A 19,383-nucleotide genomic window follows, 5' to 3' on the forward strand; every position below is an offset into this window, starting at 1 on the left:
AGTAAAAACGACATAATTGATGTTTTGGAGACCATTTACTATAAATAGGACAGCTATAAATAGACACTTTTCAAAAGGAAAAGCTTTTGGTCGTTTTGTCTAAGATTAAATTGTGAGCTATTTCGTTATTTTTTTGAGGGGTAGTGTAACCAATTTGTGGTATGCTCTCGCCAAGGAATTCCTTGCTTACACTCAAAAGACATACGCACGGGGAGCACGAATTTGTTCGAGTTAAGAAAACATTCGAGTTATAGAGGTTCGAGTTAAAGAGTTTTCACTGTAATGCATTTGGTATTTTTTGAAAGAAATAGAATAATTGCACCGTTTACATTAATCGTGTTAGGAACAATGACGTATTACGTTAAATACCAATACTGGACAAACTAAAGTGAAACTAAGAATGTATTTACAATAAATAAAAAATAATAAAATTCATGAATTAATTATTAATTTCAAAAGAAACGATTTATATAAACAAAGCCACAAAAAGTAAAGTTGAAACAATGTTTCGGCTACACGTTTTTTTTTTATTAGAACCCAGTTTATAAGAACATTGAGGCTGAAATTCGTCGAAAAATTAGGAACATCGTAAGAACATGCCCAGCCTCAGTTTGGAAAAAAATGACAAGAAACTACAATTTTTTCTCTTTTCAAACAGTTTTAAATGAATTTAGGGATGGATTTTCTAAAATCGAGAGTCAAATATTATCCAAATTTTACCAATTTTAAGTGCTCTTTATTTTGTATGATATTATCGATTTAGAGTAGTCTGAAAAATTAAGAACATCTTTAAAGGGACATAACAGTACTTGCGAAATTTGTAAACAAACTGTATGCAGCGGATACAAAATCAAAACAAATGTCACATGTCAAAATAAAATATCAAACCAAATATGGCTAAGTTTGATTGTTCAATTGTTTTACAAGTTTGTTTTGGACACGTGATTTCAATTGTTCTCTTTAATGACACGTGGTTCGCACAATGTTTACATTTTACTACGTTAATGTCCCTTTAAGAACATTTTAGGCTGAAAATTTCTAAAAAAATAAGCACATCCAGGCTCAGCCAAATTTTAGGTGTTCTAATAAAAAAAAACGTGTACCACGCTACTGTCCGAAATACACAGTGACGTTTGATAAAGACTGGAGAAGAAAGATGAGAAGCCTTACAATTGAATACCCATACTCTCTAACGAGAGTTACAAAAGCTATCCGGAGTAATGCAAGGAACATTTCACATTACTCGAGACTAAATGTTACCGCACTCAAAAACTTTATAGTAGTGAAAATCAGTCAATTTTATTTGGGGAACTGGAACCCTTCTGCATCAAAATTATGATAATTTATGCCACCAGTGATTAAAAAATCATTGGGAACTCCATACCAAGCAAAAATCAATCCATCGCTTGAGACGCGTGTAACTTGTTGTCCGAAAACCAAATTCATCTCTTCGTTAGATAACTCTCTTGTCCACAAATAAGCTTCAGCGATTTGACCAAACCATCGAGTATCATTGCGTAATGAGCAATCTTTCTGGTGATAATCAGTTACAGCATTACCGAATTGAAATTTCAATTTGTCTTCACTTTGTTTAGAAAGATCGGATTCAATGTTGGTCGATTTCATTTCTTGACCTCCATTGAGGTAGATGGTGATTTCTTTGCGTTTAGCGGAATATTTGACTTGTAGGTTCATCCACGTGTTTGTCAGAGAGTCTGGTAACTAAATAGAAGAAAGAAAAAACAAAAAGAAAGAGAAACGTTCAACAACCTCATGTCGGCCCAGATGCTAACTCATTCCAAACAGGGAAATGTTATAGCGGAGCTGGATGAAGGACGAGAATTCCTTAGCGGATTGCTCCTTTGCTTTTTCTATTGTAAACTGTTTATAATAGAAATCCATCTCTGTCCCCTAGAGTGTTCTGTTTTTATAAGAAAAATGAAGCAGACAAAGTATTCATGCAGTACGTGTGCATATATTTTGCTATGAAGTTCCCGCTTTTCATCAAAATAATATTTGCAAAAGATAACCCAAAAGCTTCTTTGTAAATGAAATCTAATTTTATCAGCGTGTGTTATGAATTTGAGAAGCTTTCATGATTTCTCTTTAAAAATTTCGGATGTAAATATTTTGACAAATATTGTTTCAATTGACTTGAAATTTTTTCCATAATCAGACATACCGACTTGCTATCTGAAAATATCAGTTAGAAAGTGAGGCACCCCGCGGTGTAGCGCGGTATTTCAAATGAAAAAGAGCTATTTCCGGGAGCTATTTATAATCTTACAGAAGAAATTTCTTATAACTTTACTAATGAAAACAATGTTTTTCATTTTTTTAAATTGTCATTCACCAATGTTTTACAGACCCTCTTGATAATTAAAAGTTTTTAATCGTGAACAATAAATGCAGCAGCAGAATCATTGGCTAAAAAGAAATCCAAATTTCACGAATTTGTAATTAAAAAAGTTTAATTTCATATCAAATTTTAATGTCAGGGACAGAGATAGAACAAGGCTTTTTCAAATGTGCGTTATCCAGCTCCGCTATAACATATCCCTATTCCAAAAGAGGCCTTAAATATATCAATTTCAGTAGCGTAGCCAAGAGGGGCGACACTGTAATTATCTATTCATCTATAATGGCATAAATATTTTGCGCTCTTCTTGGCTACGCTACTGAATTAACACAGTGTGGCCGAAAATTCGGAAGGGGATTTTAATAAAGAAATCTGAAATTTCGAATTCAGAGAAAATATTGAAGCAGAAATTTAGTTTAGATAATTTTCAGCAAAGACAATTGAAGCGAAAATTTTTGCTTCAATTGTCTTTTAGCTAAACTAGATTTTTGCTTGAAAATAATCTCTGGTAATTTTTGGAATGAAATGACTAAAAGATAGATTCAAATTTGCTATTATGCGATTTTTGGAGTCAATTATGTAAATAATTTTTAATATGAAATTGAACCCCCCTCAACTAATTATAGCAAACAACAGTAAATAAGTATTACCAGAACGGCCCATAATTCCATGGCGACGATATGCAATTCACCAGAAGTTTGATTGACGCAAATGTTCAACCATCCACAGCTATATTCTGAAGATTCAATGTGTGAATCCACCACACAGAAAAAGGTTTGCCTATAAACAAAAGCAAATGAATTCATGAAATGCACCATTGCAATGTCTTCTAACATTACATCAAGGAACCAACAGCTCATTAATTTTACGTCACTTGCAACCAATCAGCTGCTGGGTCCGTAGAAGACATTGCAATGTAGACGATGCTATCGTCCGTTTAGAGGGTCAGTAAACGCGAGAAAGCATATTCGCAAAGTCAGGGCGTCAGGGCGGTTTACGGGAAAAAAATAGCTATCCGTCTGACAGAAGAATTGTGACACTTTGAAATAGTTAAAACTTGAAAACCACAAGAGTGGTTCCCGCAGAACCGGGACCCCTTCCTCTAGAAAAATTGGCAAAAATATCGTTCCCAATGGTGAAAATAATACTCCCAGTTTGTCCCCGCCGAGAATAATCAAATTAACAAATCCTCACTGCAAAATATTGTGCTATTTTTCCATCCCCATGAATTTTCTGACTTGAAAACAAATTTCTAGCCATAAAAACATGGGAATAACAATCCCCATCGAATTTCAGTCTTTTAGGCAGAAAAATCCTACTAGGTCTGTAAGAAGGGGTGTATTGGCGGTTAGAAATTATGACGAATTAAGCGATTTGCTAATTCATACTTTATGGCTAAAGTTATTTCTGGGATTTCTCAAAAAACTGTAACCGGTCCGGAATAGAGTCCCTCCCAAAAGTATGAAATTGTTAATGACTCTCATGAATTGAAACACTCTCTTTCTAAGTGTTAGTAGAGTTTCTTGATTTCTCATAAAAACAATTACCTTCCTAGACTTTCTTCTTCCGAAAGAGACTTCTCTTGCAAGCGAAACCAAATCGAGAAGTGAAGGTCAACACCGAATAAAGGGTTTGTCAAAATTGTTGATGTTTCGATGTTTATGGGGTTGTCATCATTGATAGCAATTGTGGTGTCGAGTACAGGTGCACGATCTAGAAAATGAATGAATATTTTTTCGTACAGGACCGCTGATTTAGCGGAGTCTTTAGGACTAGAACCTCTATAACTTAAATGACTCCTCAACTCGAACAAGTTTACTGATTCATTCAATAATACAGTCGAGTCTCTTTAACTCGAACCTCTATTACTCATACCCTTTCCATTACTATATAACCAGAACGATGTTGTGTTATCCGTACGTGTTCGAGTTATGAAGACTCGAGAGCAATATCTAGTAAATCTTTCTCCATAACTTGATATTCCCAGCTATGGAAATTTTCATAACTCGAATAATTTGATTTCCCATGTCTTTTCGAATTATGGAGACTCCAAGAAGCTACAAAATTTTGCCTGTGTACTCGCAAGGTTGTGGGTTCAACCAGCCCGAGTCAAAGATTTACAAAAAGGCATTTGATGCGAGGGGCAAATCACTCGAAAAATGGTGTACGAGATTTATGATTTATTTTTGATTTATGATTTATTTTTGATTTATTTTTGATTTATGATTTATTTTTGATTTATTTTTGATTTATGATTTATTTATGATTTATTTTTGATTAATTTTTTATTTATGATTTATTCATGATTTATTTTTGAATTATTTTTTATTTATCTCTTAATTTATGAATAGGAGTAATTTCATGGAAAAATTTTTTCAAATTATAACGAACTGATAATCAAAATTATTGTCAAAAAATTAAAAAAAGTTGAAAAGTCAATTTTTTTTCGAAATATTTTTGATTTATTTATGATTTATTTCTGATTTATTTATGATTTATTTATGATTTATTTTTGATTTATTGATTTATTTCTGATTTATTTTTGATTTATTGATTTATTTCTGATTTATTTTTGATTTATGATTTATTTCTGATTTATTTTTGATTTATGATTTATTTTTGTGATTTGCCCCTCGATTTGATGCCTCTCTGCTTGATGTTCAGCTTAAAAAAAGGGACCTTTGATGGCATCAATACAGCTCAAAGGCATTCTACCTGGAGCCATCACACCTTATTGCAGTATTTTTACTGAAAAAGTTTGTACGATCTGATTTATCACAATACAAAGAAACGGCCCCCTGGAATACCAAAGAAACGCTAAGCGTGATCAAATCTGGGTTGATCTTGATCTTCCGATTCCAACGGCTGAGAGGGTGGCAAAGACAGGGATACTAGGAAGAGGCTCACCGACACAACAAATGGCGCAAGGATCCTCAGAGAGGGTTACGCCGATAAGTCAAGTAAGTCAAGATCTGAGTTATCACTAGACTAGCAAACTAGTCTGTTAGTTAATCATGTCAGAGGGCGGGAACATAAAGGCGGCGGGCGTTTGCTAAAATAGGAGCTGCGTAGGAGAACGAGCAAAAGTTGGCGAGAGGGTGCTGATTAACAGCTTTTAGCCCTTACCAACGACAAAATTTCTTCTTACGTTACCTAACTCCTACGCTCACTTTTCCCGCGTGATACTGTTCCAGCCCGACTGGCGTGCCAGTCTAAGTTATCACATGGGAGAAGACAATGAGACCCAACCACGTGTCCGTGTATTCCAGGCTTTATTTACATTACTGATGGGCGCTTTCATTAATCATCGAAAAGCCAAAAATACAAAGGGAACGAGGCTGCAAATCTAGCGCCAATCAGTAATTTAAATAAAGATTGGGATACACGAGGACGAAATTGAAAAAAAATCCAACCACGTGTCCGTTTATTCCAGGCTTTATTTACATTACTCATGGGCGCTTTTATTAATCATCGAAAAGCCAAAAATACAAAGGAAACGAGGTTGAAAATCTAGCGCCAATCATTAATCAAAATAAAGCCTGGGATACACGAGGACGAGATTGAAAAAAATACAACCACGTGTCCGTGTATTCCGGGCTTTATTTACATTACCCATGGGTGCTTTTATTAATCATCGAAAAGCCAAAAATACGAAGGGAACGAGGTTGCAAATCTAGCGTCAACCAGTAATTTAAATAAAGCCTGGGATACACGAGGACGATATTGATAAAAAATACAAGGTAGTTGACTAGACTATGCTATAGTCTAAGACGAGTTTCATCTAAAAAAGGAACAAACGTGAAGAGGGGAATTTTTTTACGGGAGTGGCCGTTGTCTTAGACTATATCAATTTGGTCGAAAAGCGGAAATTTTGGATTTTGGTTAGCGGTGTGATCGGCCGTCCCGGTTCGAACAAATGTAAACAAACAGTCGGGTCTGACTGGTAAATCCCGGGGCAGTTCTTGCTGTGAATACAAATTGATCCGACTGGAATTTGATACCAAAACAGGGCGACAGAAAGTTGATCTATATGTGTGGAAATGTTTTATGCAATTCGTTAGCATTTTAGTCTCTTAGCCTCCTATTAGTTAGTACTTTAGTTTGTAACTTCTTTGCAACAAGGTGTTTTATGTAAATGGTTTGTTTTGAATTTATTTTTAACAAGCAGAACTCAGATTCAAGCAAGTATCATATATATTTTTTCAAGAATAAAAGAGAGAAGAGGTAATAAGCAGTACGGCTCTTTTCTTTTATTTTGAAAGACTAATCTTTTTGTAACACTCTCCAGTGTATGCAGATTATTTTGTCTGATTGCTCATTGGAAAATTTTATTAGAGCCGCATTTTTCAATCACAGCTTTTTTACAAGTTTTACAAGTGTACGTGTGATGCATTATTTTTCTTTATCAAAATTTTTTTAATTTGTCATTTTCTTACAGGCCGCGAGCTAACGAAAAAAGAGGATCAGTGTGGTTTGCAAAAAAAGAATGAATCATACTCATATATAAAAAATGATATTGTAAGTAATTATACCCGTGAAAACATCTGCAGTCTATACACAGCAAAAATCAGTAATTATACCAAACTTGTGAAATTAAAGATTATTGGTGAATTGCAGTTATATTGAAAAACTTGAGAAAGCTTTTAAAATTTTGAATAAAGCTGTAGTCTACTAGTCACTATACTACTAGTCACACATAGCAAATTCTTTTTGAATCACCATGATATTTTGGGTGAATTTACCAGATTTCATTTTCACAATTGCAACTTTTTAAAGTGAATTATATGTGAGTTCACCCGAAAATCAAGGTATATACTTTTTTAGATTTTTCCTGTGTGAATGATCAGCATTGATTTTGATTTTTTAAATTTTAAGTGCGGTCGGGGCCGTAAAACAACATATCAAATTGGTCCCACCTTATGTTTTTATCCTTCACATATTTTTATCGTTCACATTTTTAGCCTTTCAGTTTGTTTTCAATGTCAATACAGCCATGTAGCTCTTTTTGGTAACCAATTAAATTCCTCAGTAATCTAAGTTCTTTTTTCTGCAATATTCAATTACCTCTTAATCCAAAGTGGTTGCCTTTTTATTAAATTCTAGATTTTATTATATTTAGATAAATTTTATTTTATTACCATTTTATTTTACATTCAGGAAATGGTACGTATGTACCCTCTGAATTATTGAATAGAAGAAGTGGTCTTCCAAAACTTTTCAAGTCCAACACAGAAAAAATTCAATGTAAATCATTGCATGACTTTTTAGTGGATTCGCGGTGAAAAGCTGCAATTAATAATTCACGATGAAAAGGTAAATTTCCCCGTGAATTGTTGTCAGATTGCAGCTTTTCACCGTGAATTCACTAAAAAGCCAAGGTGAATTTCATTGATTTTTTTCTTGTGCGAAGTTGTCATATACTGATTATAATTTTGATAATTATTAAAAATATAAAAGTTTCAAAATAAATAATCTAGGTAGTTTCAAAATAATGAAAAATTATACAATTAGCGTGTTAAAATTTTTTATTTTTAGAAAAGTATATATAATAAACATTTCCAATGATGTTGACACCAACTTCAATAAGGCACCGCGCTGAACCTAAAAATAATCATTACTCTCGATGTGTTTGTACGAGTTCCAATCCCATCAACCTTTGCGCTAATCTCTTTTGCACGTTTATTGCATCGTTTGACAAAAGATATATAACAGCTTGCACGTATCTTTAATTGAGCTGCGTTGAATTGTGGGATTGCAACTCGTACAAATGTCAAAAAAAGTGAAAAGTAATAATTATGACGAATGTGTTGCAGAGCGCTATTGTGGACAAAGTAGCAACCATTCCTAGCAAGGTAGTCATTAAGAAAAGATTTTTCTTTATTCATCTTCTTATTGACTGCTATATGTTAGTAATAGTTGCTATTCTGCCCTACTATATTCAAGATGGGCATTATATAAGGACATTGTATTCAATATTTATTTTTGTCATGCTAAAATCAATGTTGTATGAAATTTCTATCATATTTTTGGTTATCTTTTTTTTCAATTTTGAATAAATCAATTCATTTTTACGTGTTATTTTATGGGTATGCCACTTGGATCATTTAAAAGGATATTTGAGTAAAGAAATTTATTTTGACTAGGTATTTTTTGCAAAGCATTCGGTTTGCAGTCAAAAACGCCTTCTCGGCCTTAGGTCTAAAATTGAAAATTTGAACCACAGATTTTTTGGGGAATTTTTTTTTACAAATACATTTCAATCGTCACAGTGACCCTACATTCCAAATTTAAAGTAATTTTGATCATTGGTTCAGGAATTGTGATAAACTTTTAGTTTTTTACAAGATTCAAACCAAATTTGTGTTTTCGCACGATTTATAGTTGTAAATTTTTAGATGAAATTTGCAAACTGTTTCACAAGAAAAAAACAATTACCTTGACTATAGATGAATTGGCGGTGAAAAACTGTAATCTTTCAATAATTACTTGATGATTAGCTAAAATTTCACCGTAAATTATTAAAAGATTGTGCAGCGTTTCACCTTGAATTACCCTAAAAAAGTGTAGGGAAATTTTTAAATCAAATTGCATTCTGTGTATGGTCTGATTGGGTAGCAGATAATTTTGCATTTCTCCAGAAGAATGTGGAGATTTGAAGTGAAAAAAAGACTCCTTTCGATACAATTTTCTTAACATCGTAGAAATGTGTCCTAAAAAAATTTATGGTTCAAATTTTCAATAGACCAGAGGCTTAAAAAAGCTGTTTTTGAATGAACCAGCTGCTGCCCCAGCTGCGCTAAAAATATAGTCAAAAAGAAACTTTTTGTTCAGATCTTTCAAGATGCTTGAGTACTGCTTTTGTATCATAGAAGGTGTCGTTGTTCAGATCTGTTGTGGAAATTGTTGTTCAGATATCGTGGAGGGTTTTCTTCAGTCATAATGGAAAGTGTTGATCAGCCGCCGTGGAAAGTGTTATTTAGATATTGCAGAAAGTGTTGTTTAGACACGGTAGAGGGTGTCGGTCTGATATCGTGAAAGGTGTTGGTTGAATTTTGTAGAAATGCATTGGTTATTGAAATATGTCACTCAAGTGCCAAGCTGAAAAATTGACTATCAAAAAATATAAAAGATAGCTAACTTTAAACTCAATCAAGCCCAACAAAAAAATAAACAGAAAGTAGAATCTATTAAGATTTAGGCCTTCTTTCTTAGAAGAAACTTTACAGAGATCGAAGATTTTTGACGTGTACAAAATCATACTTGACAGAACTGGGAAAAAGTCAATATTTCAGTCTCAACTGACACTGATTCCTGCTAACATAAAAGAAACTACAAAATGCAGTGAATGTAAACCTTACCTTTAGATGCTACTTCAAGCTTCAGGTGTCAGGCATCAAGTTGAATAAAATTTCCAAAAAATCAAAGTTAGAATTTGTTTGTGGGCCTTGAGGAAAACAATCCCTTCTAACTAATATTGTCAAAAAAGCTAAAGAAACAGCAAATGCATTTATGTAAGGTCTTCAGCCTCCAAATTATCCTTCAAGAGCATTCTTCTTCACCAGACCCAGAACCATCATGCTCAAAGAAATCAACCATTTTTTGTTCACTCCCTACTTGCATCCTTCCCTTCGATTTTGTGTTGTTTTGGTTTTCTCTACCAAGTTCGTCTATAAATCTGCAGGGATTTTCCGCAAAAATCACCGACCCTTCTCCAAGGTCGGTAAGGGCAAAGATGAAATCAAGAAAAGCGCCAAATTGATATCGTCCGTAAACACAGACTCTATCCGCCGCGAAACATTTTATAATATACAAACTATGTTATATCATAATAACATATTATACGGACGATAGCATCGTCTAGGTAGTTGACATACCATTGAGATGAGAATGAAGGGGTAAAATATCAACAGGATATGATTTCACTTTTCGAAAGTCCGTCCAATCAATTAATGTTATATCTTCATGAAATTTCCAATGCTTGTTGAACACCAGTTTAATCTCTTTATTTGTCAGTAGTTTCTGCCATATGTTGAAACCATAGAAATTTCCACTTGTCCCTTGAAGATCAAAATGATGTAAAAATGTTTATTTCTTAACTTTTAGAGCCTAAGCAATGAAAAAATAACCTTTCCAACGTGCAATTTTTTTTTTTAAATGTGAAAATTTTCAAATTCTTTATGAAATCCAAAACTTTAAACTGGCGTAAACTTTTGTAGCTTGAGAGTTAGGAAATGGTTTTGGCACCATTGAAAAGTTCATTTAGGCACAGATATCAATCTATTTACCGCGTAGCCCGGTGGAAACCCGGCGGTATTTCTCATTCGTCAGAACTTTTCTAAAATTGATAGCAATTTTCATTAGAATAATTTACCGCCGCCGCCGCCGCCGGGTTTCGCGGTGTTTTGCGGCAACCCGCCGGTAATCAACATTTTTCATTAGAATAATTTACCGCCGCCGCCGCCGGGTTTCGCGGTGTTTTGCGGCAACCCGCGGGTAATCAAAATTTTTCATTAGAATAATTTACAGCCGCCGCCGCCGCCGGGTTTCGCGGTAATTTGCGGAAACCCGCCGGCAAATGTCACTTTTCATCAGAATAATTTACCGCCGCCGCCGCCGGGTTTCGCGGTAATTTGCGGAAACCCGCCGGCAAATTTCATTTTTTTATTAAAATATTTAGAGTTTGGTCAAAAATAATCGTTCTAACCTTTTTACGTTCATTTATGACATAGGTGTACGTTTTTTTCAGAGTGAGCTTAAAAAATTTCAAACACATTTAAAATAAAGTTATAAAATAGCTAACATGATTAGTATTTAAACTCTATATAAATCAAATACACACTTTTTTTTTTATAAGAATACACTTTATAAGAATGTCCATGATGAAAATGGCCAAAAAATGAAGAATATGCTAAGAATATCACCATCATAGAATTTTGCTACTCAAGCTAAGAATGCCATTTTTAGACCATTCTTTAGTCAATTAGGATCCTAACCTAAGAATGCTGTAAGAATATTTTAGGATGATTTTCCCAAAAAAGTTAAGAATATCCATGATGAAATGGATTTACACCATTCTTATAAAAAAAAAAGCGTGTATTAAAAAAAAAACGTTAAACCATTTAGAAGACGCAACTAAATAAAAAAACTTACTGCAGTGACTTAATAAAACAAAATTAAACCTTCACTTATTACCCTCATCCCATCGTACTTAATCTCAAAAAACCCTTCTATATAATAAAAGCGATCCTTCTCTTCATATAATTCTCAAGTTCACAGAGGTGAGAAAGGGGTGTAATTCCACTACTTTGTCAGCCTTTTGTTATGACTATGATCAATAAATTTAAAAAATAATAGTCTCTTGCAGTAACTCATTTTTCGAGTAGAATATTTGAATCGATTCAATTTAGAAAACGATTGTTCCGCCACTTCGGTGTTCATGTCAATGACCTTTTGGAATTTATCGACATAGGGATGACATAAGCAATTATTTCATTTTTCAAACTCAAGTTTAAGTCTATGCGCTGCCAAACAATATCTATTTTCAATTAATAATAAGATGGATTTTGATTTTTGATTTCATAAATTTCTTTCATTGAGGCTAGAATCCTATTGTGGTTGTGTCTAAACTCTTTGCTTGAGCCTATGATCATATTGTTGTAGGTGTTTGTCTATTACTATTGCGGTAGTCTCCGGGTTTTGAATTTAGAGCTTTCTTTGAGAATAGAATCATATTGCGGTAGTCTGCGGGTTTCCGCCGGTGATCGTATATTACCGGCGGCGGCGGGTTTTGAATTTAGAACTTTCTTTGAAAATAGAATCCTATTGCGGTAGTCTGCGGGTTTCCGCCGGTGATCGTCTATTACCGGCGGCGGCGGCGGGTTTTGAATTTAGAACTTTCTTTGAAAATAGAATCCTATTGCGGTAGTCTGCGGGTTTCCGCCGGTGATCGTATATTACCGGCGGCGGCGGCGGGTTTTGAATTTAGAAATTTCTTTGAGAATAGAATCCTATTGCGGTAGTCTGCGGGTTTCCGCCGGTGATCGTCTATCCGGCGGCGGCGGCGGGTTTTGAATTTAGAACTTTCTTTGAGAATAGAATCCTATTGCTGTAGTCTGCGGGTTTCCGCCGGTGATCGTATATTACCGGCGGCGGCGGCGGGTTTTGAATTTAGAACTTTCTTTGAGAATAGAATCCTATTGCGGTAGTCTGCGGGTTTCCTCCGGTGATCGTCTATTACCGGCGGCGGTGGCGGGTTTTGAATTTAGAACTTTCTTTGAGAATAGAATACTATTGCGGTAGTCTCCAGGTTTCCGCCGGTGATCGTATATTACCCGGCGGCGGCAGGTTATCTATGACTAGAAATCTATAGCGGGAATAGCACAATACCGGCGGCGGCGGCGGTAAGTAAGTCAAACACCTTTCATACTCTTTCAAAAAGCATTCTGTTTATGACATTTTTAATGAGGTGGTTAGGAGTTATAGCCTTAAGTCTGGGGACTCGGTTTATTGGCTAGTTTTGAACATACACGCCACTCGGGTTTAAAGGGTTGACAATAAATCACATCATTGTCCACAAGATTTTCAGTTGAATAATATATTCACCTTGGCTGATATTGTCAGGTATGCAAACCATTTCGTCTGACGAACTTTTATCCACATCGTTCCCCAAGTTTAAAATTATCCCTGGAAATATAAACAAAAATTTGAAAATTTGGGCTTTCGGAAATTTCTTCAAAAATTAAGATACAAAATCCAATAAAAAAGTACATCTTTGCCATCGCAGCTAAATGTCCAATCTCAAAATGAGTGTCTGAAAGTGACTGAAAAGGGCAAATGTCAGAACATTGAATTAACAAAGTAAAGTCCTACTCTTCTCAGACACACTTTTGAGATTGGACCTTTGGCCTCAATGGCAGCCCAACCCAAACACAAGTTCTTAGCCGTCAAAATTAGTATTAGCTAGGCTGCATGCATACATTCTGATATATTTTGATATAGGAGATGCGTATCGTGTATAAAATTCTCGTCCGAGAGTTTTAGAAACTTGATTAGCTTGATTAATTTTTTAATTTCATTAATTAAGAACTTGAATGGCTAAGAGGTTAATGCAAGCATTGGATTCCTGAAGCTTTTAAAGAAAATTGAAACAGGTTACCCCAAAATAAGGGTCACTCTCGGACGGGAATTTCATACACGATACGCATCCCCTATATCAAAATCAATTCTGGGGATGCGCGCAGAACAGGTATTAGCAGCGTTAAAAATTCTGTGACAAGGCGAAAATTTAAAAAAATGTAGTGTTTCCAGAATGCGGGTGAAGGAAAAGAGCTCTCGTGCGGCCGGCCGGAAAAAGATTTTTTTTGCTATTTATGATAACTTAAGATAATTGAAATAGAACTTTAAAGATAACTTTTATGTACAAACAGTATGAAGTAAGCCCTGAATACTAATGTTTCAACTACTAACGAAGTCTGCGGCCGGGTCAGAAAATTATTTTTTTTCACCCGGCCGGTTTCCGGAAACACTACATTTTTTTATTTTCGCCCAACTTACCAGTTTTATGACCACGTGACTGGTACTCAGGATTCTGCTTGCTATATTTGACTTCGCCATTGAGATAGAGAGAATATTTGCCGTGGTGTCGATCCCAAGTCAAAAGAAAATGATTCCATTTGCCTGTCTCGTGAACAGGTGTTCTCTAAAAGAAAAGAGAAGATAGATACCTTATCGGTCAAAACTTAGTCGGTCCTAAGTGACTAAATTTTGGCTTGGTGACTAAAATTAGGGTCGACTAAAAATTTGGGCCAAATTAAAAGTTTATAATCAAGCTTTCCTTATTTTCCAGTATTTTAAGCTTTCTCGTATTTTCCATCTGCTTGTAAATTTAGAAATGTCCCAAATTTTTAGTCGGTCTTAATTATTAGTCGGCCCTTAGTGACTAAATTTTGACGAGGTGACTAAAATCAGGGCCGGCTAATAATTAAACCGAATAAGTTTTGGCCGATAAGGTAGATAGAATTATAGCGTAAGCAGACATTGCAACTCTGCAGATGCAAGCTGTCGAGCCATGGCGTATACCATGACACTCGAACTACTTTAAAATTTTTTACTTTCTTAGCTTAGTACCCCTGGCGATATCACGAAGTGCGTTGCGGGGGGGCTATCTATTTCTCTGTCTTCGTTTTGTAAGTAGTATATGTTCGTAAGTGTAATGCAGTTTCCTAAATTATAAAAAAACAAACACGAACTACACATGAGGACGGATAAACTCGCAGGTGTAGAACCTCCTAAGTTTCTCAGCACACCACAATGTCTGGAATATCTACCCATACTCATCTTCTATCAGAGTTATGGTACCCAATTCCCCTCACATGGCATGGGTTGACCCGGGCGAAGGAGCATTAACTTGCCAAGTGAATCGTAGTACCACGGTGAGTATCGAGCTCGGGCCTCCTGAACAGAAGTCAAGCACGATAATCACTATACCACTACAAAAGAGAAGATAGGAGCTTAATATATTCGTATGATAAACAGTAATATGCGTGTTATGTGATAACCCGCTAATTGTTACGAGATAATATCACTACAATTTGTCTCTTCCATTGCTTATTTTCTACTATGTCTAAAAAAGTCGTCTAGCATGTTAAATCATAGTCATTATAAAACTTAAGGCATTTTAAGCCTGGAAATCAATGAAAAAATATCCGAACCTAAAAGTTACTGGTTCTTGTAAAAAGAGGATATGAAACATCTATTTTTTCTTCTAGAAATAAGAAAATGATAAGAACAATTTTAGCCTCAAACTGATGGTTCTCACTGGTTCTTAGAAAAAAAGTGTAGGTTTTAATCTTACAGGGTAGGAGACATAGCCACCAAATCGAACCCAGGTATCATTGTCATCATCAAAATATAACCCGAAATCGTGACAAGATTTCTCAACATTCAGAGGATATAATGTCAACGTGAAAGCGTTATAATCATCTGAAACAACAAAGGAAAAAGGTTAGGAATACACTTCTTATGGAAATACTGAAAAACAAAACTGAATCTCAATTTATATATCACCACCCACTCCTATACAACCCCGTATTTAAAAAACATATTTTGAACCCACGCCAATTACAATTGCCGCTTAGGAAACATACAAAAGTATCAAATTTCAAAATAGTACTGCAGATAAAGAAAGTTTGACATTTTGTAATCAAATACCAAATTTTTAAGTTAACATTAAGTTTTGAATGTTTTGACTTAAAATTTGATGTGAACCATCCTAATTTTTTATATTTGAAGCATTTTTTGAAGCGTTGCGGGCTATACCTTATCGGGGAAAAAAATGTCGGGGGAAAGTGAAGAAAATTTATTGAGGGGGTGGCGAAATTTTTCCCCGACATTTTATCATCCGACCAAAACTTTTACCCAATTTTTTTATCCCTGACCGAAACTTTTACCCAAAATTGTATACTCCAACCAAAAATTGAATCCAAATTTTTACACCCTGAATTACAGAAACTAGTGCTTTAAACGTCGAATTACAAAATTCTTTTTCGGGCTAGTGAAGGAATACAATTCACGTGGACAATTTAGTCGGGTGGAAGTGACTAAATTGTAAATTTGGTCGGGGAAAAGTGCCGAACTTAAAATTTTGGTCGGCGGGAAAAGTGACGAAAATGCCTCTAGGTGACGAAATTTTTCCCCGACTAATTAAAACCCCACATTTTTTCCCCGATAAGGTATATGGATTGTTTTCTAACATACCTTGAGCAAGTGTCATGTTGTGTTTGTACCAAAAGCTGACCGTTAAATTGTTCGAAATTTCATCAACACTCTTATTGACCCGTGGAATATTTAATGTATTCTCTCTGAAATCCAGTTCGTAGTCTTCACCTAAATTATTGAAGAGTTAAAATGAAAGTGACTCGATAGTAACTCCATAGGGGTCATGTATATAGTACGTACACAGTGAAGGGAGAGGGGGTTTAGCAAAAGCGTACGTCTATTGTTTAAATGACAGCACTTTCTATTGTTCTCTGTGCAAAAGGGGGAGGGATGGCAAAAATCTGGGAAATTTTTGCGTACAATGTTAATGACTCCATAACTCAAATTCTTCTAAAATATAACATGTTTTCTGGTGTTTATCAGTTAATACACCTTAAGCCTTCTTTCTAAAGGACGCATTTTCTGATTTTTTTCAACTTAGAAAATCAAACAGAGGAGCGATGGCCAAGTGGTCAAAGGCGTCAGCGTCTCAAACCAGAGATTCGAGGTTCGAATCCACGCTCCTTCCAATGTTCCGTTCAGTTCATAGATAGCCGAGCCGGCTTGCCGTGGACCCCATGAAAACAATCGAAATACTGTCTAAAAGTCCTAGATTACTGGGCTATCCACGTAAAATATCGACTCTATCTATCTATCTACACTTAGGATGCTGGCATCCTCCAACAAATTCGCGCTCCCAATTCTATCAGCGCGTGATCTGTAATTCAGAATAAAGAACGCCGCGACCATTGAGTTTAAAGTCCCAAAGGGGCTAGATGGAACATCTACAACCAGAATCTGAATAATGTAAAACGTGAAAACAAAGAAAGCGTTAGATTTAATCCGTCATCCTAAATGCGGCGAAAATCCCTGGTCAAAATTCTTGATAAGATTTTGGAAGAACTTTCAAGACTTTAGTAAGATCTTGGCAATATTCTTGGAAGATTTAATAAGATCTTGTCTTGTAAAGTCTTGCTTTTTCTTTTATAATCTTGAAAAATGTTCTTGTAAGATCCTATATTATCCAAGATCTTGGCCAGGATCTTATCAGATCTTACAAGATCTTGGCAAGAATTTTGACCAGGGAAGGGTTTACTTTTTCTTGCTCGAGAAGGTTTGACGATTTCACCCTAGGCTTTAGGGCTTTAAACTCAGTGGCCGCGAAACCATGGACCATTTGATGTCACCCATCATAGACATCATTGACTCGTTACTGATCTTCAATGGTTCGCTTTCTCCCGGAATAGTAAGAAAAGGCAAAAATCGTTTGAAAACTAAAAGAGTATTTTCTCACCTAATAACCACTGAGAAGGCGGGTTGTTTTGATATTCTTCGCTTTGCAATGGGATGACTATCTAGAACACAAGTACAAGTTTGTATACAATTTTATAAGATTATATTCTGATGGAATACTCATGGCGTAAAAACTTTCACGAGCAAAAACTTTCGCAAATTTTAGGCCTTTTCGCGAAAGTAAATTATTTTTTTTATCATTATTATACAGAATACGGTTTCAGGCCCGTTCAGGTCCTCTCTAAACCGATCTTGTTTTACAAAATATATTTTTTAAATATAGTCCTCCTTGAGAACTTCCTCGCACCCTCCATTTGTAAACACTCTGCGGCATTGCTCGATTTCTCTCGTTTGCTTTACTTTACTTGGTCTCTTTCCATTATTGTTTAATGTAAATTAATTGTCTTTGAGAAATCTTAAAAGTACCACCCGTGAACGTTTATGCTCGCGAAAATTTCTTGACAAAATAGAAAATCTGCAAAACTTATTTACGGCACTTTTTAGCCTGATAAAGCCCCATAAGCTAAAAGGCAAATGTTTCAGACCAATTCAAGAAGTATTTGTCTCTCTAAGCCATTTTTTTGTTTGTTAAGGAAAGAAACTTTGGTGGATTTGGCCAAAATCCGCTAAATTGAGTTCCCGCTAAGTTAAATTTTTCCCGCCATCCGCCAAATTCAGTATTTCAAGCCATCCGACAAAACTTTTCGGCAATCCACCAAATTAAAGCTATTAATCTAAACCGTTCAAGGACTGTATTGGTCACAGTGCTTCAAAGAATACTTGACACTTGCTATAAGTATTTAGTTTTCACACCCCACCCTGATTTATCATAAGATAGAGATTTAAGTGGTAAAAGAAAAAAATACCCTCACCATTTCTAAGGAAGCTTCCGTTTTATGTGTTCTTAAGAACAACACCTTGCTCAGGTAATAACAAACTTCTACATCAATTGCCATTGAAAACACCTGAAATCGATCTTCCGTTGAAAATCCAATAGCGACACACGCGTCGTTATATTTCCTGCGACAATTCATAACGCAGGCAGTTAACCCGATATTCCGTTCAATAGTCAATATCTTGCTTTCGTTAGAATCGATCCAACTCGTCCGGATTTCATGATAATTATCAGTACATAAAACTCCGGACAAAAGTACGGATAAATACAATATATAAAGCCACATCATTTCTATTTCACCCAAGACCCAAGCAAGCGCCTAGTATAACGTTGGTTTAACGTTCATATAACGTTATCTCTTTGTTATAGTCGTCAGATGAACGTTCGTGGAAAGACGTTTCGTGTCGTTGATGTTCAAAGACTTTCAAATGTATATTTTGAGAATGTTCCAATCAAGAGAACTTTTTCATCGAGAAGGACCAAATTCGATTCCAAAGGCTCATAACAGCGTAACAAGGGAAAAATAAATTGAGTCACAAGTGCAATGCATAAAGATAGCTTAAAGACGCATCTCTTCAAAATTGTCAATATAGCAAGCCAATAATTTCTCCGGCTCACTAGAACCGTTCGAAAAGATGCTACACATTTTTTCATCCTACTCACCCCCTGGAAAAAGTATTATCTCAACCTGTTATCGGGGGGTAAAATTGAGTACAGTAATAAATAATTAAGTAAGAATTTAATTTTGATAGAAACTGATAGTTAAAGTATCTGTAGGCTGTTGCAATAGGTTCCTTGATTAACCTCGTTAAAATTTCATATTTCCATAATTAACTTCAACTTTTGATATAAAAAAGTTTTCTATCGAGTTTTGATATGATAACAACAATAACGTTTAGATTGGCTGATATGATTGTTGGAAAAAACAGACTGTGTATCTGATTGGTTCGTAGAGACAAACAGTGAGATTTGATTGGTTCGTAGAGATGAACAGTGAGATTTGATTGGTTAGCTGGAAAAGCACGTGATAAATCATGAAAGTTTAAATAAATTTGTATTTTATTTCAAGGATACGACCCCC

General features: G+C 35.2%; 1 protein-coding gene across 1 annotated transcript; it reads right to left on the reverse strand.

The window, feature by feature from the left end:
- Positions 1-1,017: 1,017 nt before the first annotated feature.
- On the reverse strand, positions 1,018-17,787 carry LOC136804114 (uncharacterized). The gene is made up of 10 exons (XM_067060859.1): positions 17,773-17,787; positions 17,409-17,469; positions 16,115-16,243; positions 15,213-15,340; positions 13,913-14,057; positions 12,962-13,042; positions 10,234-10,416; positions 3,907-4,072; positions 3,010-3,139; positions 1,018-1,722 (listed from the first exon to the last, which is right to left on the reverse strand). The coding sequence occupies exons 1-10, from the start codon at positions 17,785-17,787 to the stop codon at positions 1,300-1,302; spliced, it is 1,461 nt and encodes a 486-aa protein (XP_066916960.1). The 3' UTR covers positions 1,018-1,299.
- Positions 17,788-19,383: the final 1,596 nt, after the last annotated feature.

The sequence above is a fragment of the Clytia hemisphaerica genome, unplaced genomic scaffold (assembly GCF_902728285.1).
Source record: "Clytia hemisphaerica strain Z4C2 unplaced genomic scaffold, Clytia hemisphaerica genome assembly, whole genome shotgun sequence".
In the NCBI taxonomy this organism is placed as follows: domain Eukaryota; kingdom Metazoa; phylum Cnidaria; class Hydrozoa; order Leptothecata; family Clytiidae; genus Clytia; species Clytia hemisphaerica.